The sequence below is a fragment of the Gambusia affinis genome, linkage group LG01 (assembly GCF_019740435.1).
Source record: "Gambusia affinis linkage group LG01, SWU_Gaff_1.0, whole genome shotgun sequence".
NCBI classification, from domain to species: Eukaryota; Metazoa; Chordata; class Actinopteri; order Cyprinodontiformes; family Poeciliidae; genus Gambusia; species Gambusia affinis.
This window is the reverse complement of record NC_057868.1, coordinates 36,471,528-36,498,948: the sequence shown is the minus strand read 5'-3', so window position 1 is coordinate 36,498,948 and position 27,421 is coordinate 36,471,528. Positions and strand designations below refer to the sequence as shown.

At 41.7% G+C, this 27,421-nt stretch overlaps 1 protein-coding gene across 1 annotated transcript in view; it reads right to left on the bottom strand.

Moving 5' to 3' along the window:
* Positions 1-27,421, bottom strand: part of plxna2 (plexin A2) — a 223,148-nt gene that overhangs the window by 88,328 nt on the left and 107,399 nt on the right. The window contains exons 5-6 of the mRNA XM_044110575.1: positions 12,972-13,072; positions 2,896-3,019 (exon numbers count right to left, since the gene is read on the bottom strand). Coding sequence (XP_043966510.1) covers positions 2,896-3,019; positions 12,972-13,072 — 225 coding nt within the window. The remainder of the gene's footprint in view (positions 1-2,895; positions 3,020-12,971; positions 13,073-27,421) is intronic.

The following is a 27,421-nucleotide window of genomic DNA, read 5'->3' as shown; positions in this document are numbered from 1 at the left end:
TGTGAATCAGAAAAAATAAAATTAGATTTAGATCCTACACTTCGATTTGGTTTTACATTACATTATGAAGAAATACATGAAGCAAACTGAAGAATACGAAACTGACTAAATCAATTTCATTTACTTTGTTCTGTTCTAAAGCACTTGCATGTATTAGTTGTGAAAGAAAGAAAGACAAAGAGGGAATGAAAGAAAGAAGAAAACAAAGAAAAAAAAGAAAACATTTTATGTACAATAAAGTTTGCATATGCATATACAGGCGTTTGAAAGCAGTGACACTGGGGCAGGACTTTCCAGCACCTCTACCTATAAATAAATGCATTCAGCACAGGGTGTATGATCTGGCTCTCCAGTTAAGAAAGGCAGTGCGGATAATTATCACCATGGCATTTCACAGCCTTGTTTTATTAGTTATTTTTGGGCCACAGATCTGTAAGTTTTCCATTGTTTTATCTGCCTCTTACTAAACACCGCAGGGTGAGACAGCTGAGCAGACTAAATGCATGTCTTTTCAAGAAAACTACTCCGACAGTGGATCGCGCTGCCTCTCTCGTTAACTGCCTTACTCCCGACACCCGTCGAGAGGTGGGATGATTTCTCTTTTTCTGCTGAGGACCTCTCGTCTTCCTCCTGTTTAACTTCACCCATGTTTGTGTTGCTTCACTGCGAGGTGTCAGAGAGATCCTTGATTACAGCAATCACAGCAATCAATGTCTTTTGTTCAATTTCGGATTTCCCGAGCAAGCTCTCACATTAATTAGCTCTCATCATTGTCACGTACATACACACACATATACAGTTAAACACTCAAAAATTTGTTCATACACACTTTACACACAAAGTGAGAAAAAAGTAAGCATGTTTCAGAGTGTTTTGCTATATTGCTCTTTTTTTGTTTTGCTGCCTTCCATGATGATGCTGGTGGTGGGTGTTTTTGCAGCTTGGCAGCAACCTACCACTTAATTGGTGGCAGATTTTTAGCTAGCATAATTTATTTATTTTTTTCCCCCGCTGTTTATGTATCTGTCCTGAAACCCATATGAAGAGTCTGCATAGTCATGGAGATGGCTGTTTGCACCACTGGGATTTGGGAGCTGGGTGAATTTGCTCTGATTGGTTAGGTGAGATGACCCTGCAGCAGGTGTGGCTGACAGGTAGGAAATGACTAATATAGCCAACTGACATTCTGCAAAGTGGCCAGCAGGGTAATGTCAGCTGAGTTTAATTAAAAAGACACGAACAAAGGAATGATGCAAGGTCTATTTTAAGCTGGGGCTTGGAACCTGGACGATGGAGCTGCATTCAAAGGAATGAAAACAGCTATAGTTTAAACCTCAGTTTACACCAACAAGCCAGCTTATATGGGTAAACCTTGCCCGTACCAAATTGAACCCATGTTGCTTTCAGAACTACCATTAATATCTGTGGCATAGATTCAATGACAGGCCAGAATCGTTCTTGATATTTTGGTTCATACTGATGTCATAGAGTCACACAACTACAGCAGCCTGAGGCAGACAGACTGAGACAGACAGACACTGAGACAGACCGATTTACCCTATTATTATTAACTGATTCCAGGTAATATTCATATGCAATCTTGCTAATTACATTTATTGCACAAGTCAGTCATTTAGATTTTTATTAAGCAAAATAGCAAAAGGAATACAAAACTCTATGTTTTGTAAATTATTTACACTGCTTTTCAAGAGCATACATCTAAGTGTTTGGCATTTATATGTGTAATCAACAAGAAAACTGCAATAGTGATTTAGAGCTCTTTGATTTCAAGTGCATCTGCCATGCATTCCCCATAAGGATAAATATTCACAAGCTTTAGTTTCAATAGGGGACTAACAATAAAGTTATATAACTGGCAGTAAAAATACATACATAACAGTCTGTCTTGAAACCAAGATAAGAGGCAACAACTTTTAAGCAGAGTGTATTGTGTATATTGTATAGAATAGTGGCAGCAGATAATTGCATTAAATTGAGCCTATTTTAGTTCACATAAAGATAATATTTTTGACTTTACAGCAAAAATCTGCTTCATGCTGATTAAAATTGGATACCAAATTCTATTTTCACACAGTTTTCTCCTGTACCAGTTTTTTAGTTTGCAAGAAAGTAAAAATGTGGGTTATCTAGTGCTAATAGTTGGTCCAGTTTGAAAGGCTCTGCTGAGTAGTGCCTGAAGACCTAGAAGGGCTTGCCAAGGAAATAGTCAGCAGCATCGTAAGAGAACTTATCTGCAATGACACAGGTACCAAGGGTATATTTAAGTGGCAGAACTTCATAGCACTTTGCAAACTTGGCCAAAAAGTGCTGGAAAAAATTTAGAAATATTCAGAAAGTTCCAATGCAGCCACTCTAAGTAGAATGCCTCCAGAGTTCACATATATTTTACAGTTTCTAATATCCCAAAGCTACTGTAAGCAAATCAATTTGTAAACGCTGAACAGAAAATGACTCTTTGTCAATATAGGTTGATAAAGCCAAAGTTTGTAACAGAGTTCTTACTAAAGATGAAGAGTGTTCTCCACAACTTTCACTGGTGATCTCTGGCCGTTTTGACTCAGTCCACGTGGTAATAATGTACTGTACTCTTCTTCACCCTGGCAACTTTACCGCCTACACACTTGCCCACGCAAACATGTCTTGGCACAAATATTGACTGCTCTGAAACAAATGAACATATGTATGCCTAAAACGCCCACATAAAGCTCTTAAAAAATAAATAAATAAACCTTCCCATCTAATGTTTATGCATCAGCCACAATCACCACCAAGTGAACTGCTCAGTGGATTGATTCAAACCATTCTGGCTCTTTGGCATTCATTGTTTGGAGCACCATTTATATGCACAGTGTCTAGGAAAGTCAGTAAACTTACAGGCACGCTAGGTTCGGACACTGCAATGCTGTCGGGAAAGACGGTGGCCTTCACACACTGGCTGAGAGAGGCAGCAAAACGATACGGCTCATCTGCACGCTCACATCGGTTCCTTTGAGAGCATCTGGATGGGGAAAAGAAAGACATTTGTTTATTTGTCTTTTTTTGACACTACAATTAAATAAGCAAGGCTAAGAAAAGAAAATTGCTAAATTAATTTAAGTATTTAAGTAAATAAGAAGGTGTCATTAAAATTATGTATCTATAGGGATAGTTAATTAATGCTTACTTGCTTATGGCATAGTAAAAGTAAATTGACTTTTAGACTAAGATTATTTTCTTTAAACTACTCCTTTTCATTCAAAACATATGTATACATTTTGAAACATGTCCATTTCAAACTGTAAATAAATGAAATAAAAAAGAAAAAAAACTAAAAACTGGCACAGTAGGAGAAGGAAAATGGTTACTCAAGTAAAAGTTCCATTTACCTTAAGCATTGACTAAAGGGATGTGAATACAAATGTTTCCCACACTTTTCAGAATTCTATTTGTGCAAAGAATCTCAGTAACACACTTTGGGTTATTGCTCATAACTTGACAAAGTGAGAAAGTTAAAGCAGAATCAATAGTTGTGCAATCCATAGTTGAGCTACAATAATCTATGCACCCAAGAACTGATCCATCAATCAAAGAATAACTATGCAGACTTAACTAGTGCAAATTGAAAGGTGATTTGTCATAAGAGCTACTAATGGCCAGACAGGGTATCAAGAAGCAAACGACACAGCTACATCCCTCATTAAAACTCTGCCTCCTCCTTCCCATTAAAACTGAGTGCTCCTTCCACACCGTTACACCAAAAGCTCTCTAGTCAACCAACCCAGCAGTGTTGACGTTTGGCTAACTGGCTGACTGGTCACAGCAGCTTTAATTGGACTCTGATGGGTCAGCCGTTGTCCAAGGTGCTAATGTACTTCTGCAGGCGTGTGAGGGAGTGTGTTGGCGTGTGTTAGGGCTCGTATCATGCTCCTTAACCACACAGTCTCACACAGACAGACTAAGCTACATCTTCATCCCGAGCCTCTGTGTGTAATTATGTTGTCAAAAGTTGAAGCAGACTCAGGCACAGCAAAGCTCACACATGAACACACACACATAAAGTCATGCACATGCATAAACACGCTTATGTAGAGTATTCCTTTGGGAAAAATTGAGAAATGATTACCTGGTTTCTTATTTCCCTTGTTATGTAATTGATTTTTTCCCTTTTTAAAAGTTCTCTCTCCTGTTCAGTGAACACGTTTGACTCCATGTCTGCTGTATTTAGCTTATGCCTCTCTCCCCATTATCTGCTTACGTCTTTCACTTTTCTCTCTCCCTTTCACAAGTTGAAATTAGTATACCTTTTCTTAGACAAGGTGTTACTCTGCCTGCAACAAAGGTGCTTTTGGTTTTTTTAATCCACAATAGCAGTAGAAAATTATACTTAATGTGCTTTCAGGTGTGGGCTGTGGCACCATGTTTTATTCATGTCTCCAATGCTGTATAGGTACAGATGCAAATCCTGGCCTGTTATTAAGGCACAAAAAGCTATGCATTGATTTTCCACAATGTGAGATTTTATTTTATTTTTTCTGGAAAAAAGAAAAAAAAAATCGTTTCAGTGGAGTGAAGTAAGATGAGAGCGCAGCAAGAGGGGTGAGGTGGCGGGGGTGGGAGATGTGCAGGATGGCTGCTGTTGCCATGGTTTCTGGAGACGGTCATTATCTTTGTGTAGTTAGAAGCTGACCCCTTTGCCTCCCTCATTAGCTGAAGAGTGTGCCACAGCGTGTTGACGACAGTCCTGCCTTCCTCATATCCCCCCCCCCGCTGACCCACTCCACTCCACCAACCCTGGTACAATCTATTATCTTCCAGTCTGGGTCTGGCCTGTCACTCAGTTTCCTCACTGATGCTTAGCGTTTCATCACTGCATTTCGTACATGTGTGCTCAAACACACGCCGTCACTTCTCCACACATACATCCACTTCACCCACTCCATTCCATGTAATAAGCAGTAAATATTTTCCTTCCCTGCAGTAAAAGCTAGAGGCAGTTGACCCTGATGTTGTTCCATCAAAGCCCTGTCCATGGTGCTGAAGTAGCTTCTTCCATAGAGACGTGTAGAACTTTGTATATTCCTTAAACATTTTCCTTGTTTAAAAAAAACAACAACAACAACAGAACAACTTTGTGTTCCATGTTACCCATGTGACTAGTTGTAAATTGCTAAAGGGAAGTCAGGTTTTTGTCAATAAAACTTTAACGGTTTTATGGGGTTTGCTCTATCCCAAACTAAAACCCCAAACTGAATATTAAAATTTCTTGTGAAATGGGACAGAGTATGTAACATACAGGAGCAGTGACAATTATTACAGCCCTATAACTTTACTGAAACCAAGATGTATGAAAGATGTATGTGTATGTAAAACCTCTTTCAACACTGCATAAAGACAGAAATAGCCCAAACAAGACTTTGGTTTGCATCCTTTTCTTTTTATAGCTAGAAAAAAAAAAAAAAAAAACATGTCTTGAAACACAACATTGGAAGAAAAAATTGCCAAAAAACATCCAAGCATCCAGGCATTTTCCTGCTCACCTAAACACATGCAGCACTTTCCACTTAATCCTTCACACTGCTACACACACCTTTGCACACATGCTTACATGCACACACCTCTGCCTTGAAAGCAGAGGGGGCAAAGATTTTGCTCTTCTATCTATCCCTCATCTCCTTCTCTCCCCTTCCCTTAAGACTGAGGACGTCAGTAAAAGTGCGAAGGCCTGTCTGATTGCTGCTCTTGCTGTGAACACCATGTTTAAAAACAGGAGGAGAGGACAGAAGTGGAGCCATAAAAAAACCTCCATACCTCAGGAGGAAAAAAGGCCATGTAGAGAGGAAAATGACAGCCCAATGGAGATGGTTTGCCTGTAGGGAAGGTGTACTGTTGGGAGGATGGAGGGGGTCCATCACTTTAGTCCCCACTAAGCGCTTAGCCCTCAGAAGTATGGTTTTCTAAATGTTTGACAGTGTGTGTGTGTTTATGGAGGGTGGTGGGCAGTAGGAACTCACAACTAAGAAACTAGAGAATAAAACAAGGAAAGAAGGAAGTAAGGAAGGGGGAAAAAAGCAAGGAATAAAAAATGGAATCAAGCAGGGAAGAATGAAAGGTAAAGAAGAAAAAATGCAATAGGACTGGAAAGCAATAGAAAAGTAAAGATGAGCTATAAGGAAGGAATTCAGGAAAGAATGAATAAAAGTAAAGAAGGAACCAAAACATGGAGGAAATAATGAGGGAAGGAAGAACAGAAAGGAAAAACATAATGTAAGGCAGGAAGGAAAAATATTAAGAAAGAGAAAGAAGGGAGGAAAAAAAGAATGAAAAATTAAGGACCTAAGGAACGTGGGAAAAGGAACAATAGTGAAAGGAGGGGAAGAAACATAAGTGAGAAAGTAAGACACAAAAGATAGAATTTAACAAGCCAGAAATGAGGAAAGGGGTAAACAGGAAATAAATGATAAATGAAGACAGACTGAAGGAACAGGTGAACAATTAAAATGGGATTTTAAATTAGAAACCACAGCCCAACTTAGACCAATAGTTGAAGTGACACAGAGGAGCATGCAGGTCGCAGTCCTAAGCTCATGCTGGGGTTAAAACAGCAACCTCAGCTCTGTGACTGTGTACTGTTCTCACTGATAATGTCACTGCAGGAAGGGGCCCACAGGACACACTGCGCACGGCAATGCCACAATCAATTCACATCATCTCCAATATCCCATAGTGAGTACTGTAGTGTAAACTGAGTCTGCCTATATATACAGACACCCTGAGCTGTTCATTCACATACCGGGTTTACGTAGGCCAGGAGTCCTTTAAAGGCAAAGGTTCATGAGAGAAACAGAATAACTAAGAACTGGCACTCAGTGCTCTGCATCCTGCCTTAAGCTGTCTTGAGTGAGAAAAGAGAGAAGAGCACAGAAGGAAAGCAGCAGAGAAGGCGTAGAAGCCTCTTAAAATGAACAGCAGCATGTAACAGACCCACTAACAAACTGGGCTTTTACGGTCTTTAACTGTATTTTATGCCACCTGCCCACATGTACAGTACTGCTGCCGAGTACCAGCTCTACGTGCAAAGAATCTATAGAAATATTGATGGAACTGCATGTTTGTGATCAATATCTCATTAGGCTCCATTTGGAAGATGGATGTGGCCTCCCCCTGTCTGCTAACTCGAGGCTTTAGCTGATGAGGTGGCCATTAGATACACAGCCCCACATTTACAATGGAGTGAAGCAGCCATTTTCACTGCTGTGTTAATTGTTGTTGCCACTGCTAAATTAGAGGGGATGTTATGTTTGACATAATTTGTACTGTAGCACTGTGATCAACATATTGCTTGAAATACATACATAATCAGGAAAAAAAACAAGGTGCTGGAAAAGAAACAAAACTTGATTTCCACAATTGGTATTTAATTTAGATTTTATTGAACATTTGTTTAATGCGTCACCCACAGCATTCATGTTAAGTTTCTCTTACTTTAGTTTCCTCTACCTATCACAGAAAATCACTTGCAAAAGATAAGGTGTTATCTACACGCAGCCAAGAACCAGAATAAAGTGTTTGTGTTTTGTTGATCCAACAAGTTCTCATTTTCATTATAATCTAGTAATCTTAGCCAACAACAGCTTGGAGCAACAGCCACGAAGAGCTGTTAAGCTTATTAAAATAATGGAATTAGAGTTGTGTGGCTTTGGCAAGTCCTGTTGATAACCAGGTGGAGAAGTCAGTGTAAGTCAGTCCAGCCCTTTTTTCAGGCATCTGGACTTGATCTCCAGATGCCTGGGCAGCATATCAAATGATATGCTGTTCTTTTCTGTCCCATGCTGCACAGAAAGGATCAAGGCTAAAAGTAGCAGTTGAATATGACGAAAATATTGTTTTCTACATTTATTCATGCTGATTTGTTATGTTTTACCTGATTTAAGGTGACAATGTTGCCTCTTTGGCATAAGTTCAAGATCTCTGATAGTGCAAGTGTATAATTTGTGAAAGAGTGAATATGTCAATGTATGACAAGCTCCGAATTTGTTGGATCCCTGCTAAGGTATATATTCTCAAAAACCTTGAAATAGATGGTTGTTATGGAGACACATCATGGGTCCATTCAGCCTTGTTGGACAGAATTCCAGTTTATTTGAATTTTTTATTACTGTGGCCACGCATTACAAAAAAAGAGTTGAGGTTGGGTTGATGTGCAGGTTAGTAATGCTACTTATAAGGTTTTGTAACTAAAACAAACGAGGCTAATTATACATACAGATGTGAAGGTTTTTTGCAATTAAATCTTCTACAGTTAATTGTTAGTATTATAACAAAGGAGAAATGACAAATGAAAACATCTAAATAACAGACTGGTGTATAGTGTACAGATTAGTGGTCAGCGGTCATTTTTTGCCACTCACTCAAAAAATACTTTTGTTGGGAAATATTGCCACAGAGATGATTGCAGTAAGAAATGCTAGTCACTTCAAAGCCACTTTATGTCATCTAAATAAAATCCAGTCAAAGGGAAATTGACTTTTCATTACAAAGAAAATAATTATTATAGAGTATATATCTACAGACTTCTATAGAAACAGTGTGTATGGGGCTTCATCAAATGGATTTCTGTGTATAAGCTTCTGTATCAAAGCCTTACACCACAAAGGAAAATGTGAGCTGTGTTAAGCAAGTCAACAATGGACTTTGGAGCAGTGGAGATGTATTCTCTAGAGAAACAAATGACCCCCGTCTATCTGGCAACCCAATGAATGAGTCTGGGTTTGGCAGGTGCATACCTTCACTGCATCAAGAATGAAGTTTGGTTAACAGAAGATTATAATGATAGAGCAGTGACTGTTCTCATCCAACATCAGTGTCTGACCTTACAAAAGCAGTTTTAAACAAATAGCCAAATATTCCCATAAACACACACCTAAATATTGTGAAAAGCCTTTCTAGAAAAACTGATGCTGCTATAAGTGCAAAATATGGCCTGACATCATATTAAACTACAATGAACTTGTAACTCATGTGTGTGTGTGTGGCAAACATATGTATATAATTTCTTTAACATAACAATTAATCATGTACTTATTTGTATTTGGCAAACTTTCTCTGCTGTGTATCCTTTGACCTTGACACTGTAGCCATCTTGGACTGAAGTCAGACTTGCTGCTAATCCTGAGAAGCCTGAACAAAGCCAGTCATACTCTCTCGCATTAAGGAAGCAAGTCAAGAGAACGGAGACAGAACAGAGATGAGGGACAATCTTAGATGGAAAAGCTTCTTTTGGCCATGATTAGACAGCTAATCCAATAGTGACGAGATGCAGGCAGAGAGAGAAAAAAGCCGAGGGGGAGGATGGGAGCATCAGCATAAGTCCATGTTTTTTGGACAGCGGTCAGATGGAGGCTGAACTAAACATTCACGGGACTGTGGCTGAAGAGCGCTCAAGATGATGAGTTCCCTTTGAGCTGCAATCAAAATGCAGCGCCGTTTTGTGGGCCGATGAGTATGCAGCATCAAACACCCTCTCCCCTCTCTCACATTCTTTTCTCCTCATTCTTATCCCCCCCTCTCCCTCCCCGAGCCCCACCGCCCCTTCTTCTGCCGTCTCATTCTTCTCGCATTCAGAGGATGCCTAGCAGCTGCTGGTAATTAAAGGACTTTGGGAGGCTCAAACCACACTGGATTAAAATAGAACGACAGAGAAAACCGAGATGCCAGTTCTTGGTCAGCAACCCCAAATTCTCACCTCATCTTCCTCTCAAATCAAACTAATGTCCTTCCATGTTCCTAATTAGCAACCTCACAATGCTGCATTTCAATGAACATGCATGCACGTACAGAAGAAAGGGATACAGGACACAACAAGGGTTTAGAGGAATAGAGGATGGATATTGCAGATGGCAGCTGCAGGAGGAAAAATGAGGGTGATCAAAGAGAGGGGCATTTATGTGTGGCAAGCCAACCATCTCTGGAGCATCGGAGAGCCGACTCCAGAGGGACGAGAGAGACCTAAATGGAAGCTGCGCTGCGCCGAGCGGAGATGGGATGAGTGGAATAGCTTAGAATCTACAGTTTCACAAAGAGGCTTGGAAGGAGGCACAAAAAATGGAGGAACAGGGACAGATAATTTTATAAAATCAACAATGGCTTCAGGTTGGTGTTAGGGTGGCTTGGGGGAGCTGAAGGAATCAGCAGCCATCACAGCTGTGGATAGCACAACGGCTGGGAAGAAATGTAATTTTGGGTGAGTGGGGCGTCAGGAGCTCTTCACAAGAAGGATGCAGCTGCTTTTTTTTACTCCTGGCAGTCTTTGGCACGTAATTCTATTCTTAGTTTTATTGCACATTCATCTAGCCTTTTTAGTTATTAACACTATTTCACAGACTCATTTGAGACATTTTTTGCCACTCACTCAAAAAATACTTTTGTTGGAAAATATTGCCACAGAGATGAATGCAGTAAGAAATGCTAGTCACTTCAAAGCCACTTTATGTTGTCTAAATAAAATCCAGTCAAAGGGAAACTGACTTTTCATTACAAAGAAAATAATTATTGAACCAAACAGCAAGTACATACAACAACTTATATTTATTTATTTTTTGTGAAGCAGGGTTGTATGGAGTGCTTGTGGGAAGTCAATGAGTTACCAACAATAAGCAATAAAGTGTTCTAATTTTGGTGAGAAATCCAACCAAATAAAGAGAAATGTAAACAATTTCCAGCCCGATTACTTTTCTAATGACAAAGTTAACAATTCCAGGAGAGATGCTAACTGCTTATCGTATTTGAACAGCACCTTAAAGGTTCAGCTAATATGTCAGTGTTTTCATAATTATAGGCATTTTCACTTTTCACATGTATTTGAGGGTGAAAATTTTACCCTGGAACTCATTTAAAAAACAAAAAACAAAAATGTCAATTCCATGTGGAAAAGGGCACAAATGGATTTAAACCTTGCAATTTTAGAAAAGAACACATTCCTATATGGATGGGGTGTTATTTTCTATAAAAATAATAATATTGTATAGCGTTTTCCATAAATGACTTTGACTTTTTGGTCAGCTTTTGATGGAGATATAAAACATAGGATTCTTAAATAACCATTTTAAGGATTTACCAGCTTTATGCCACAATGTACAAGATGGACGCTAGAACATCTTGTACGCAACCATCAGTCTTGTCGCAACCATCAGTCTTGGTTGCGACAGCTCAGCATACGTTTCTCCATTCCTCTCAGCATTAAGCCTAACTTAAATCACAGTGATAAGAACTCTGCTGCTTATTGCACCATTATGTTGGTTAAAAATCTCATTTTATAACCTAGAAAAAAACTGAGAATAAGAGTTACACATGTCTATTTAGAACATATTGTTTCGAAGAATTATTAGTTTTTTAATGAACATTCATTGTGTAAAAGCTGAAAACATGAATTAAAGTAATTAATGAAGGCCACAGCTGTTGCATACATGCTAATGTCTATGGGTTTAACCTAATGGAGCTCCATAAAAGCTTCCTATTCTTCCAGTAACTTTATTTCCTCCCTGCTGTAACTCTGCTGGAGCTGACAGGGGTCCTGCCACATTTGGTGCAGGGTCAGGATGGAGAAAGGGAGATTAGGACTAGAGACAGGTGGCACAAAGGTTCCCGTTATTGAGCGAACAGATGGCTGATCTAACGTAAATCAGGGTGCTGACCTTTTCTCCCCACAGTACAATCCACAAGCGCTTATAATTGTACACCAAAACTGACCCCTCACACAATGCTTGCATACACACATTCATACTCAAACCCAGTGCATGTTTGCATGAGAACCTGCACACTCATAAAACAGATGTTTCCCTGTCACAGATGCAGTTCCTAAACCTGTTGAGCATTTAGCATCCAGACCTTGTTTCCACACAGTGGATTCAGATTCCCTTGGACTTGAATCATTCCAGTCCCTAGCACACCTACACAAAAGCATGTGATTAACAACCTTGCATAAAGGGTCGTGTTGTGGTAAATGATCTCTGTGTGAAGGCACGCAGTGCTGAAGGGAATACAGCGCTTCAGTCAGCCTCACCCGTTCCTTTGCAGGCTCATGCTGAATTACCTTGTCGGCAGCCAATTATTTGTCCTGTCCCGGCTTCAGAGTGGTGTAAATTACTTTAAGTGCACTTTGCCAGGCCCGCCATCACGATAATGATAATTGCAGCGTCACTGTGACACACGCAAATATCCAGCTATACCTGGGTAGGAGTGGGGGGCTGGGGTGTAAGCAATGGATTTAAGACAGAGCAGCTAAAAGAATCTCTGCATGCTAGAGACAAAGAGGAACATAAACAATGACTGTTTTAATGCTGTGTTGAATTTACTTTCTGTCCCTTTTTTATGAATTCATAATCTAAACGTAAATATAAAAATGCATCAATAGTATTTTTCAATCTGCATATCAAACACAGTTTTGGCTACTATGTCCTTTTTTTTTCTTTTGCATTCTTTATGGATGCCTAAGATTAGTTATCTTGTAGTAATTGTTCAGCCCCAGCAGGTGTCACTCATGGCTGTTATGCTTATTCTTGAAGCAGGAGGTACAGACCTCAAACTTTCTCACATTTCAGCCTTCTGTGGATGACAAGTTGTTAAAGTGGACCTCTCTATAAGTCTTTTACAACTTTTACATTTGACATAGTTTTATTAAGTGAAAGAGTTCACTTTCTTTAAAAATCAAGCCATGTCAGAACAGCGCAAACCTATATAGCTGCTACAAGTAGCTTTAACCCAGCTATGTACCTCTGAGGCAGCAGCTGTCCATTTCCAGACAGGAGCCGTCTGCTTTTCTCAAACTCCATTAAATCTGATATAAATGTTGAGACAAATAACCTTCATGCTCTCTGTGAGGGAAAACTTCAGAACACTTAAATAGAGACGTCAAACTAAATCTTCCAGGAAGAAGAATGTCTACACAAAGATAATGGTGACTGGTGGATACTTACATATTATGCAGGACACACCAGCCACAGTGGGGATCTCCAGAGCTCAGACACTCTCCACAGGTCCCATACTGCTCACAGGATTCAATAGGAACCTGGGTAACCTGTGAATAAAACAGGATGTCTTTGAGATAAAGTATTTACTTTTTAGGCCAAAGAAAATCAATTCAATTCATTTTTATAAGGCATAACAATTCCCCCAACACCTATTGTCAGACTTGATTAAAAGAAAGTATAGAAAACCTTAAAAAAAAACTTTAACAGGTTCATTAAACAAATCTTTAATCAACCTGTAAGTACAAGTACATTTATTCAGAGGAGGAAAAATTCAATGTTGAGAAATATGTCTTAACAAAATCCATGGTGACACAATAGCTGAAAACCCAAAGAATTTATATGCTAATAAATGAAAGCAAAGCATTTTTTAAGTTGATAAAAATTACAAAAAAAAAATGGGATTGAAAGCCACTGGACTGAATCCACATTTATTTTTTCACCACATACAGTGAGACAGGAGACAATAGAGGTAAAAATAAATGAATAAATAAATAAATAAATAAATAAAGACTTTACTAATAAACAATAATGTAGCATGAATTGGAAACTTGGAATTATCCATTCTCAACACATACTGTCTAAACGCAAACTGTTTGAATGTTGGATGTCAGGATAAAGGGGCCCAACATCACAAACTTAAACATGTATGTCTTACTAAACCTCAATAGGACTTTGTTGCTAGAAAGCTCAGTCTTCCTCTTATCTGACCAAACACTTTGGGATGACTACATGAAAAAGCATCATTTATGGTCAACTCAACACAACATATTTTATCAGACAGAAAATTTCTAAACAACTATAATATATATATATATATATATATATATATATATATATATATATATATATATATATATATATATATATATATATATATATATATATATATATATATATATATATATCCAATTATTACCAATAACCTGCTGCAAGGAAGTCTGTGACATAAATTTTTTTTGGATGATGTCAATTGTTGTACTTAACTCAAACCATGAAAACAGCTGTAAGCAGCTGGGATAATTTGGCTGAAAAAGGAGGTTTCTCTGCCATCAGTGGACGTCTGTGTGCCCCAGGGGAGACAGTCCACCTCGACAGATCCTGTGCAAATACGCCCACACATGGACGAGTGATGACAGATGTAGAGACTTGATTAGAAGAAATGTGTCCAGAGCTGAAGCTGTATCTTTTTTTTTTTAAGCGTAACTTAGCAAACAAAATGTCAACAGTAATAAATTTGAGGTGGTTCAGAGCAAAAGAAACATCTCATGTCAACCATGAACCACTAATCCAAACAGGACAACTGGTCTGCAGTCACTTAATGAACAATAATCATTGTTCATTAATGTCTGTCCTATTACTAGGACAGACATTCTTACTTGCATGAAAATACAGTTGAGTTTCCACACTGTACTGTATGTGAAAACAACAGGAGAAAAATATCAAGCACACATCACCTCAGGTAGCCAAACACTGAAATGTGAGTCAGCTGTGTGATCCACAGCCTATTTTCAGCTGCTACACAACATACTCTCATCCCTCAGTGAGTCCTTTGAAACATACAGTAGTACGAAGTGGAATGTATACATGGGCATTCCTGATTTTTAATGCTGCCATGTAAACCGTGATAACTTGCTAATAAAAGGTGCTACAGTGTGGTTTCAAAAATATGAGTAAAACTTAGTTTTATAGCAAGTACACTCTCACACATGATGTGACTTCTCCTAACATAAATAATGAATGACTGCTCACAAGAAGAAGACAAAAAATATATAGATGGTGTTTTTATATGTTCTTACAGTTCCTATAGAGAACTCAGGATTCACCGATTGTTGAAACTTTGTTGATTGTTGCAAAATTAGCTTTTTCCAACATAACTTTGAATTTTATTCAGTGCACTGCTGGATAAATTATTTTCTGTTTAATTTCACATAGAGTTAATTTCAGAAAATATAGAAGTTATATACCACTGAGTTTGGAGAAGCAGAAGAAAATTTTGTTAGAAAAGTAAGGCTTACTAGTTCATTAAGGCTGGATAAAATCCATTGACAGGATGTGTTTCAGCTATATAAAATGAGGTAAATGCACGCTTCATCCTGATGTAAGCCAACATCATGGTAGCTGATTTTATACCTTGCATTTTAGTAACGGTATTTCCATTTATCATCAGTAGAGTAGAACTCAAAACCCGGGAATCAGTTTTTAAGTTATGTTGTTTTAAAATAATAATGAAAAAGAACAAAGCACATCACAGTTCTTTTCAGTCTATGATATCTGTGCATGATAGTGCATGCATGCAAATCCCCCAGGGCAGCCATACTCACTATTGCACCTCATCATATCAGGACCAGGAAGTGCACACATACTGACAAAGCAACAAAATAACCAAAAGGAATACAGCAGATAAACAAATGAAGGGAATCTCCGAATATATTGCAGATTAATTTTCAGTTCTGTCTTAATTTTCTGCACATTGTCCTGTTGGATAATAACAGCAAATGTTGACAGCATTTGGAAGCTCCTCTGTAAAATGTGTGAGAATGAATGAAGGGTGCCTTTAGAAACTTTTCAAGACTATGCATTACACATTCTGGTGAACATAATTTCCAAAGTTAAATCAATTTAAGTTTGTGAATATAATGTGACAAAATGAGAGAAGGCTTCTGGCGTGTAAATACTTTTGCAAGGCATTCTATGTAATGCATCAAGTTTAAAAGCAGCTGACAGTGCAATTTGTAACATGTGTCTGCCATTGCAGTGTCACTGAAAAAGTTGAGGGCAGTTAAACCTGTCAGCTGGATCCAAAACTTGGGAACTATATGAGATCCAGGCCGTATAGTGTTCCTTGTTTTGTCTCTGCAATCATCCAAAAACTTCAACATCACCCATCCACCTGTCTGCCCCGAACCCTGCGGCAACTGAGAGACGGTCCCAGAGGACAAAGGAAACCATTGACACCGTCGAGATTTGACAGTCCATGTGGCACTTCCATCGCGCAGACTCCTGTTATATTAACCCCCTGTCACTTCAACAAACTCCATTTGTGTGCATGTCTTGCCTAGCTTCAGGACAAACAGGTGGTGCGCTGTAATGAGCTGCAGACGGGGGTCACATCAGCAGCAGAAGCGGCAACTGATGACAAACAAGCCCACCAAGAGCGAAACTCGACTGAGTAAGGGAAGCGGCAGCTCGGCATGCGTGGGTGCGCACAGCTCAAAGCCTCAACCCAATGTGAGAGCGTTTAGCTTCAGCAGCAGCTTGCATCTGCTTGAGTTTTATTACCTCCACCTTAAAGAAAGTCGTCAGATCCTTCCCTAAAGCCCAAGTCTGACGAAACTTAAGAGTATAACTTTCACAGAGGCCCAGCCAGAGGAAAGGGTTACAGTGTGGAGACAGCTGTCAGGGAGTGGTGAGGACAGGGGGTCTTCATGGTCCTTTTGGAGCTGTATGTAAACACAGAACAGTCTGACCTGGAAAGCTGAAAGGAAGGAGAACCGCATCGAAGAGAAGAAAGGCAGCAAAGAGGAGAGCCCTGAAATAGCACAGAATTATGAGGAAAAAAGTGTACCTTACGTATTAAAGGTCTATGTTTCTTTGAGTTTTGTGATACTTAGATATGGCCTGGGTCAGCGGTGGAGATGAGGGGGACGGATTGAGGAAGGGGCACACAGCAGCTGTTGCCCAGCACACGCTACAGTCAGTCATCACAGCAGGCCTGTACAATGAAGCCCCTTCTCCCACTGCGCGTGCATGTGTTTGAATGAACACATGCACAATGCCGTAACGGATGTGCAGACTGTTGTTTCTGGGTTTTCAAGAAAGACAAAGAAGGATTGCATGTGATCTGATAGCCGGTGTGAGTTTCTTTTAATCTGTTTCCCAAGAAGACAGTCACTTAGAAAAGTATTCTAACCTTTTGGAGCTTTCCATATTTGGTCACAACTAAACTGTCATACTTTATTGAGACTTATTTTAATCACTCAGGTTAAAGAACTGTACAACTGAAGTGAAGGAAAAATTATGCATGAGTTTGTTTGTGGTGATTTACAAACTGGACTTCTCATGGCTACTTTCAACAATTGCATTATTTACCACTTTCCCAGAAGGGACTTATTTGTCAAGTGTATTAATGATAGTTATATTATAAACACTTTCTCCTACTTGAGCTTTGGATCTCTGCAGCACCTCCCAGGAACAGAAGTCTCTTGGCTTTTGTAATGTTTCATTAAATTGAAAACCAAATATTCTTTTCAAGTCACTTATTTTTAATTCTTTTCAAAGCATGTGTGACATTGACCCCCTCAGTGAGCAAATGGCCAACTGCCACCCAAATACTTGAATTATAGTTAAATTTCTGTTGGGTTTGGAGGTTTAGCCTTGTGGGGAGTTTTATTCTTCTTCCAGCAGGGGGAGCCAGGAGGTTACGGGTGATTGAAGGGCGGTTCTCGCGCACCGGTGCGTAATTGGCACAATCATCGCCAGCTTAAGAGAAGCGGGCGGCGGCTTCTCCGACGCCAGAGTGTTGACCAGTAATGGTACACAGAGCCCCCAGAGTGACCTCTCTGAGTATTTTCCAAGAAGCCTATTTTGTAATCTCTCCTTGTTTCCCCGCTTCCAGGTGCACTTTGTGACGCTGAGTTCCTATCTGTTGAGAACCCTGTTCTGGCCGTGGGTTTCCCTCCCCGTGACGCTCCAACTCCCTTGTCCGCTACCCCTGAAGATTCCCCGACCGTCAGCTTCCAAGGCTCCAGACCCCACCTGAGTTTACCCTCCGGGCGGATGAACCTCTCCCCACTCTGTAAGCCCGTTCCAGAAACAGTTTGATTCCAGTCTGCATTACACTTACCTTTCCTCTTCCGTGCCTCCAGCGCTGAGACGACTCCGTTCCAGGTTTCCCCCCAAGAAGACATTATTCTGTTGTTTTTTTGTTTCTTTAAAGAAAAAGAAAGGAGAAAGAAAGAAAAGAAAATAAACTTGTTCTATCTGATTACTTGTGTTTCTGCATGTGGGTCAAGCGCGTAACTCCAACCATGACAGAACACTCTGGCCAATCCGCTGACCCAGCAGAAGCACTTAGGAGGACGTTGGCTGATCAAAACTCACTCATCCAATCCCACGACGCAGCCTTAAGAATTCTTGGAAGCCAGCAAAATGAAACTAATCAGCGCTTAGATAACCTGACTAACCTCCTGCAAAGGGTTCTTCAGCAGGGCGCTGCCGACGCTCCTGCCGCTCCTGCCGCTCCTGCCGTGTCTGATCCGGCTCCAGATCCTGATCCGGCTTCTTCAGTTCATCCCGGGTTTTCTGAGGTTCGTCCGCCCAATCCAGAGAAATACTCAGGTGAAGTTTATCGGTGTGGGGGGTTTCTTTTACAATGTTCCCTAGCCTTCAACCACTCCCCACGGAGTTTTATTCATGATGGTTCAAAGATCTCCTTCATACTCTCTCATTTGTCAGGAAGAGCTCTAGAATGGGCGGAGGCCAGATTTAAAGATCCCACCAATTATGGCTGCTCATTTAAAGATTTCCTGGTGGAATTCAAACAGACTTTCAATCAAGAACCAGATAACACGGCCTGCTCTAGAAATCTATTATCAATTAAACAAGGGCCTAGATCTGTAGCCGACTTTGCAGTTGACTTCAGGATCGGAGCAGCCTCCTCAGGTTGGAACGAGCCGGCCCTGAAAAGTACGTTTTTTAATGCTCTAAATGAGTCACTTAAAGACGAATTGGCCACCATCGATGAACCAAGTACTCTTAATGATTTAATTTCTCTGGCGATTCGTTTAGACAATCGCATGAGAGATCGGCATAAGGAAAAGACGAGGAGAAATCCCCCTGTGAAATTCTCTCTCCCCGTGGTGTCACCACCCTCTCACTATCCACCTCAGTCCCAGACCCCGTCAGGTCCGTCAGAGCCGGAACCAATGCAATTAGGGCGAGCTCGACTTTCTCCTGAGGAACGTCAAAGAAGGATGAGTGCCCATCTGTGTTTATACTGCGGGTTACCAGGCCATTACATCGCCTCTTGTCCAACTCGATCAAAAGCCCAGGCCCGTCAGTAGAGGTGAGGAGGCTGGCGGGCCAATTAAAACAAGAAAAGAATTCTCCTCGATTTCTACTTCCTGCCACTCTGTTCATCCGAGATGAATCGCTCAGTTTATCCGCGCTTATTGATTCCGGGTGCGAGCAGAATCTCTTAGACTCCAACTTAGTCAAACAGATGGCTATTGACACTATTCCCCTCCCGGTCCCACTTCGGGTTACTGCCCTGGACGGTAAATCATTACAGCAAGTCACTCACAAGACCAAACCGCTACGACTGATCATTTCCGGCAACCACAGCGAACAAATCTCATTTTTTGTTTTTCCTTCAGCTAACTCTACCATAGTTTTGGGATTTAGTTGGCTTCAAAAACATAACCCTCATATAAACTGGGCGGATTCACATATTGAATCCTGGTCTCATAATTGTCACTCTGATTGTCTCCACTCCGCCGTTCCTCCGCGTTCCCGCCTTGGCAGCCTTGCAAGAGGCCGACCCTCCCGACATGACTAAAATCCCAGCAGAGTATCAAGATTTAGCGCCAGTCTTCAGCAAAACTAAGGCTGTCACTTCCCCCATCGTCCTTACGATTAGCAATTGACCTCCTCCCCGGAGCTCCACTACCATCCAGCCGCCTCTATAACATCTCCCGACCCGAACGGGAGGCCATGGAGAACTACATTAAAGAATCCTTGGCTGCAGGCATCATTCGTCCCTCCTCCTCTCCTTTAGGAGCTGGATTTTTTTTTGTGGGGAAAAAAGATGGATCCCTGAGACCCTGCATTGATTATCGGGGCCTAAATCAGATTACCGTAAAAAATAAATACCCATTGCCTCTTCTATCCTCGGCTCTAGAACCAGTTCATGGCGCTACGGTTTTTACTAAACTCGACCTACGTAATGCTTACCATTTACTCCGCATCCGGCAGGGGGATGAATGGAAAACAGCGTTCAAGACTCCCTTAGGTCAGTTTGAGTATTTAGTTATGCCTTTTGGTTTATCCAATGCCCCAGCATTTTTTCAAGCATTAGTTAATGATGTTCTCCGTGATTTCCTAAACATTTTCGTTTTTGTCTATCTCGATGATATACTCATTTACTCTAAAACCCTCTCAGAACACAAGCAGCACGTCCGGATGGTCCTTCAACGCCTCTTAGAGAATAAGCTCTTTGTAAAGGTTGAGAAATGCGAGTTCCACCAGCAATCTGTAACATTCTTAGGATTCGTACTTGAGGGCGGGCAGGTCCGACCTTCAACGGAAAAAATAAGAGCAGTTTTAGAATGGCCCGTACCACAGACCCGAAAACAACTGCAGAGATTCCTGGGTTTTGCGAACTTCTACAGGCGTTTTATTCGCAACTACAGCCAGACAGCCTTGCCCCTCACCGCTCTCACCTCCATAAAGACTCCGTTCAAATGGACCCCCGAAGTGGAGAAGGCTTTCCTCCTCCTCAAGTCTCTGTTTGCTGAAGCCCCTGTCCTCATTCAGCCGGACCCTAATAAACAGTTTATTGTGGAGGTGGACGCCTCTGAGTCTGGGGTGGGGGCAGTGCTTTCTCAATTTTCCGACTCTGACAACAAAACTCACCCCTGTGCATTCTTCTCTCGTAGACTATCCCCTGCGGAACGCAATTACGATGTGGGCGATCGTGAGTTGCTGGCCATCAAACTGGCTCTAGAGGAGTGGCGGCACTGGTTGGAGGGGGCTGAACATCCAGTACTGGTCTGGACAGATCACAAAAACTTATCCTACCTTCAGTCAGCCAAACGCCTCAATCCCCGTCAGTCCCGCTGGTCCCTGTTCTTTTCAAGGTTTAATCTGTCTATTTCTTACCGTCCTGGCTCCAGAAATATTAAACCAGATGCCTTATCCCGATTATACTCATCTGATGATTCAGAAAAGACCCCGACCACCATCCTTCCTCCCAGCTGCACTGTCGCTTCCGTGACCTGGGAAATAGAAGACATAATTAATCAAGCTCAGCAATCAGAACCAGACCCGGGAACCGGCCCCGCTAATCGGATATACGTCCCGTCTACTGTCCGCGCTCGCCTCATCCATTGGTTACATACAGCTAAATTCGCCGCTCACCCCGGCATCAGTCGTACCACAGCCCTCATAAATCGCCGCTTCTGGTGGCCGTCCTTACATAAAGACGTGAAGGAATATGTGCTCGCCTGTACCATCTGTGCCAGAAACAAACCATCGCATCAGCCACCAGCCGGTCTTCTCCAGCCATTACCCATCCCCAAACGACCCTGGTCGCACATCTCCATTGATTTCGTTACCGGACTTCCTGTTTCCAGAGGTATGACCACAATCTTCACTATTATTGATCGTTTTTCTAAATCCTGCCACCTCATCCCTCTCAGAAAACTCCCCACAGCCTCACAAACGGCTCAGCTCCTCATTAAGCATATTTTCAGGCTTCATGGCATACCTCAGGAGATCCTGTCGGACCGTGGCTCCCAGTTCACGTCGCAAGTTTGGAGAAGTTTCTGCTCTGCGCTCGGAGCTAAGATCTGCTTGACGTCTGGATACCACCCCCAGTCTAATGGTCAAACCGAGAGGATGAATCAAGAGCTCGAGTCAACCTTGAGATGCTTCACATCAACTAATCCGTCCGACTGGAGCCAGTTCCTACCCTGGGTGGAATACGCGCACAATGCGCATATCTCCACAGCTACAGGTTTTTCTCCGTTCGAGGTCTCCTTAGGATACCAACCTCCACTGTTCACAGCTGATGAGAAGGAGATTGCAGTCACCTCCGTGCAACATCACATCCGCCGCTGCAGAAAGGTCTGGGAAACAGCTGTCTCCGTCCTCAATCGCACCGCGGAACAGAATCGCCGTTACGCCGACCGGAGGAGAATTCCCGCCCCGCAGTACGCCCCCGGACAAAAGGTTTGGCTCTCGGCTCGGGATATTCCCTTAAAATCCATGTGTAGGAAACTCTCCCCCAGGTTCATTGGTCCTTACGAAATAGAAGCCGTCCTGAGTCCCACCGCTGTCCGTCTCCACCTGCCGTCTTCTCTGCGTATCCACCCCACATTCCATGTCTCGCACATTAAACCAGTCCAGACCAGTACTTTGTGCCCTCCTTCCAAGCCCCCTCCTCCCGCCCGGGACATTGATGGGCACCCGGCCTTCACAGTCCGCCGGGTCGTGGACTCCCGTCGGCGGGGTCGCGGTTGGCAGTACCTCGTCGACTGGGAGGGCTACGGCCCGGAGGAGCGCTCTTGGGTGCCAGGTTCGTTTATCTTGGATCCCGCGCTGATAACAGCGTATAGATCGTCTCTATCTTCTGGTTCTGTTGGGCCGCCAGGTGGCGGCCGTTGAGGGGGGGGTACTGTTGGGTTTGGAGGTTTAGCCTTGTGGGGAGTTTTATTCTTCTTCCAGCAGGGGGAGCCAGGAGGTTACGGGTGATTGAAGGGCGGTTCTCGCGCACCGGTGCGTAATTGGCACAATCATCGCCAGCTTAAGAGAAGCGGGCGGCGGCTTCTCCGACGCCAGAGTGTTGACCAGTAATGGTACACAGAGCCCCCAGAGTGACCTCTCTGAGTATTTTCCAAGAAGCCTATTTTGTAATCTCTCCTTGTTTCCCCGCTTCCAGGTGCACTTTGTGACGCTGAGTTCCTATCTGTTGAGAACCCTGTTCTGGCCGTGGGTTTCCCTCCCCGTGACGCTCCAACTCCCTTGTCCGCTACCCCTGAAGATTCCCCGACCGTCAGCTTCCAAGGCTCCAGACCCCACCTGAGTTTACCCTCCGGGCGGATGAACCTCTCCCCACTCTGTAAGCCCGTTCCAGAAACAGTTTGATTCCAGTCTGCATTACACTTACCTTTCCTCTTCCGTGCCTCCAGCGCTGAGACGACTCCGTTCCAGGTTTCCCCCCAAGAAGACATTATTCTGTTGTTTTTTTTGTTTCTTTAAAGAAAAAGAAAGGAGAAAGAAAGAAAAGAAAATAAACTTGTTCTATCTGATTACTTGTGTTTCTGCATGTGGGTCAAGCGCGTAACTCCAACCATGACAATTTCCTTCTTTTTAAAAATTTTGTTTGGTCCAGAGGCTGTCTCCTTACTTGCATAGATATATGTACTAAATATTTCTCCATTTGGAGTCTGACAGAGGCTTGGTAAAGGCCTACCCCACACACTTTGAAATACTTTACTCCATGGAGGTTTGCACATAGTTGAAGCATGAGTTTTCAGCGCTGGACATTTTCACAAAACCCCAAATTTTTATGACTACAAACTCATACGAGTGCTTGGCGGGAAACAGTTTTCACATAAGACTGAGGCTTGGTGCAACCAGTTACAAGGATATGCTTCTGTCAGACTGCTACTTTGTACCAAACTAACAGGTGTGCAGTGGACACCTTAGGCATCCAACCAGCTCAAACTTGAAAGTATCCGTGTGGGTTGTGGGAAATTAATGAATTGATCACAGAAAATGTAGGCTATTAGGATAGTCATCTTTAAAATCTCAACCATCCACAACCACCAAGTATTTGGTTCTCTTTAATGCCTACAGCTACTTTTATTTGGTTTATTTATTTTCCTCATGTAATGCACTCCCCCCTCCTTGAAGAACTCTGGTGCCCCCTATGGGAAGCATGCCCTTAATTTATCGCATAGTATTCCAATAAAACACTGAGGTTTATGGCTAAAACGAAAAAAAAAAATAAAAAAAAATGAAGAAGGCTTAAGGGGTACAAATCTTTTCGGAAGGTACGGTAAAGATGACTACAGTGTAAGTTTAGCACCGTCAGAGAGAAGCCCTGTGCCCTAGTTTTAAATGAATGCTAATAGAATTCCAGCTTGAGTTGACCTCGCAGGGGGTTATTCAACCACAGGGGCTACAGTGGAGTCGCATAGAGGAGCGATCAGGGTGACAGAGTGACAGCTGAGGGTTAAAACAGCTTCCTCCCTTTCAGTGTTTTCTGAATAGCCTTCAGATCTCATTATTATAGCTGACAAGTAGCCAAGGAATGAATATTCTTTCGCTAAAATACATATCCACATTAATGCCTGGGTTTAAATTACAGTTTCATGCAAAAAATACAGTCCAAAGTTCTTAACTGAGATTAAGTAAACTGTAGAGCAGTAGGTCTTTTTCATGAGGTTTTATTAGTGAGACAATCAATGGTTAGGAATTGTGAAATGGCAACTTTTATAGAATAGAATACAATAGAATAGAAGTACTTTATTATCCCAGCAGAATTATGAGGTATTTTACAACTGAATTATTATTTTACAACTGTGACTTGTAGCTGTCTGAATAGTCTAAATTAACTTTAATCCCTTTACTGCTATATGGAAACTTTCAGCAGATAACAGGCCGGCTGAATGGGGTACTGCATGTGGTGTTCTGTTTTATTCCATTACAGAACCTGCTGGATTTGGACATTTGTTAAACCTTTTGTAAATCTCAGAGGTAAAGATATTCATTCTCTAAGAAATAGACAGACTGTTTTTGTGATGTTGGCAATGCTAATTGCTGATATAAGATGCTAAAGATTGCTTAAAAGATGCAATCTGTTTTTAAAACAGTCTCTCTGAGTTGTTAATGGTAACTCGCTAGACCAAAATATTTTTCAGTTCTGTTGTTGTATAATATGGCTCTAAAAAAGAAATCAGAATTGGCTAAAAATTGTTTTACGCAGGTCAAAATTTAAAAAAAAAAACAAAGATCAGAAATTAAAAGTAAGAAGTATAATATTGGGGAACCTTTTTTTTCTGCTCAGGTGTCCGTATGACTTTTTTGATAAAATAGCAGTTTTTGTTTATTTTGGTCTTGGTTCACACTGAAATCGCTCCTGGTGTTTATGCCAGCACTTTCACTTATTGTGAGTAAATTACTAATTTTGCTTGGCACACAACCAATTTCCTGCCTTTGATTTGGAGACCGGGACTGGACTTCCTTCTTTTTAAGTTTACATTACACTCCTAGACAGTACTCCATATTTCACAGGACACAAATATTGAGGTAAGGAATTACAGATAGCCAGCTATAAGAGCATTATAGTTCACCATAATGAATCCAGAACCTAGTCTACTGTGATGTAGATGCATCACATGAATTAGCTACTGTTTATTGAGAAAATCAAGCCATTCAACAATAATGTGTTTTATTTTCTCCATTCTAAAACAGAATGAAGGAAAAAGCAAAAAACAAAAGATAAAATCCCTGGGGACATATGCTCTTAGAGAGGAAAAAAACCCTGTGTGCCTTATTTTTAAAACGGTTTCTGAAGCAAAAGAAAATCACAAAGGAGGATTGAGATTTCTCACAGCGGCAACAGAGTCTGACAACGTATGCGCACTATAGAGAAGTAAGGAAGACTTTCATCTGTTTCCTTGTCCGTGAGCCTGAGAATGAATGGTGGCTCAATTTCTGCCCCTGTGCCCCGCTGCCCTGAGACCAAGCCGTACTCACTGTACCTCTGTGATGGATGGGGGCGTGAGGGCCAAGCATGAAGAGAAGAAGGAAAAAAGTTATAAAGGAGGACAGAGCAGAGTGGAAACGGCCCATTGCACGCGGTTCTGATGGGACCCGGTGTGTGCGGCCAGATGTGCCATAGATGCCAGAGTGAAAGAGAAAGCAATAGGAAGAGAAAAAAATCCCAGTCACCAGTAATGGAGAGGAAACTACTTTGCACGCTGTCGTCAAGGCAACAGCCAAGGCTCTGACCTCAGGAACACCTCCACATCTAGCTGCACCAACACCAATCCCTCTAACCTTCAAAACCTTGAGCTGTGCATGGCAAACAGCTAACACCTCTGGGACTTCCTGTCATCTACACCTCCTTTAAAACATGTATAAACACACAAGCACACACGCACACCAGTGACCCCTCCTTCTACACCTATCCATTTTTAATGAGAGTAAGCCAGGATACCACGTCACAGGAATGAGGCACATCGATCATGAACACAATACCCATTCCAGCAGAGAGGAAGAGAGAAAGGCACGGGAGGGGCCAGTGCATCAGACCGAGTGTGTGTGTGTGGGCGTGCGCGTGAGTGTGTGTGTGTTTGAGCGGGACTAATGACAAAGGCACAAAAGCAGAGCAAATACTTGCTGCTGAACGAATGAAAAGCGATGAAATGTTCAGTCTCGTACTCCCACAGTGACCCTGCAGCCACTCTTTTCTGCATTAAGGAGACCAACACAAGGACGACTGAACCCTTAATCTGCTCTAGTAATCCAGCTGAGGCTTCTACTCAGGACAACAGCTACATATCCCCCTGCCTCGCGCTCTCCTCCTTCTGGTCCCCTCCTCTAAGATGTAAATCCATCCAGCTTACCATCAAAGACCCTAAACATATCTGCACTGTGGTGTTGTGGTGTCTTTTTCCATAAAAATGGGAGACTTTCTCTTTCTTTGTAAAGAAGCTAAGCCAATTAAAAAAATGAATCTTAAATGTTCCCCGTTTAATTAACTTTTTAGCCAGAGTTTTCTAAAGATTGATGGACACTCATGCAAACTTGGAAACTACCTGGTTCTAATTTGAAACTTTCTTAGACTGTGAATGAGCCCCTGTTCTTCAGAAATAAAAGTGGGATAAATTACTCGCCTTATGCAACCTGAGGGTTCAGTCAGTCGCTCAATTTGTCATTAATATTCATTCTAATTCTGGCTAGAAGTGAAAAGCGAGGTGAGAGGCTCTGTTGAAGTGTTGTGGCTAGTCCAAGGATAATCATGCCTCAGGACTCACACCAATTACTCCGAGCCTGATTAAAGACAGAATTGGGACATGGTCGTGATTGCCGGGCTGTGCGGGTTGCTGATCTTGTAAAGGCTCTGAGTTGAATGTGCTAAGATACCACCACAGCTGGGAGATCCGGTCATCTAAAACACATTCCAGAAGCTGATAAAGTAATTATATTTTACAGCAAACAGTCCTTCTCATTGAGTATTTGAAACAATCTACAACCTTTGTATCCTGCAGATCTTTACTGTATCTGTCTTGTGCTGTGTGTGTAGAAGCTGCTTCTTAAAATTGCTTGTTTTCCCTTTTTACTGCTGCTGCTGCTGTTGTTACAAATGTCAGAAGACTCTGTGACAAGTCATTTAAAGGAAACAAGTTTTATGTAGGAATGCAAGATATTGGTTTTCTTCCACTGCATATGATTTCTTACATGAGTGTCTAATGCAGAATACACTGAGGATACATCAAAGTGGAAGTCAGAGACACGACAATATGTGTATTAGAGTCTCTTCTGAAGGTCAGGCCTTTTTTCTGGTAGGTGGTTTTCTTGGATAACTGATTTTGAAATGGGAGCAATGTATTCCGGGTATCACTCAATAATTTTAACAGGTCAAACATGGGAGAGGGAAAGAAAGG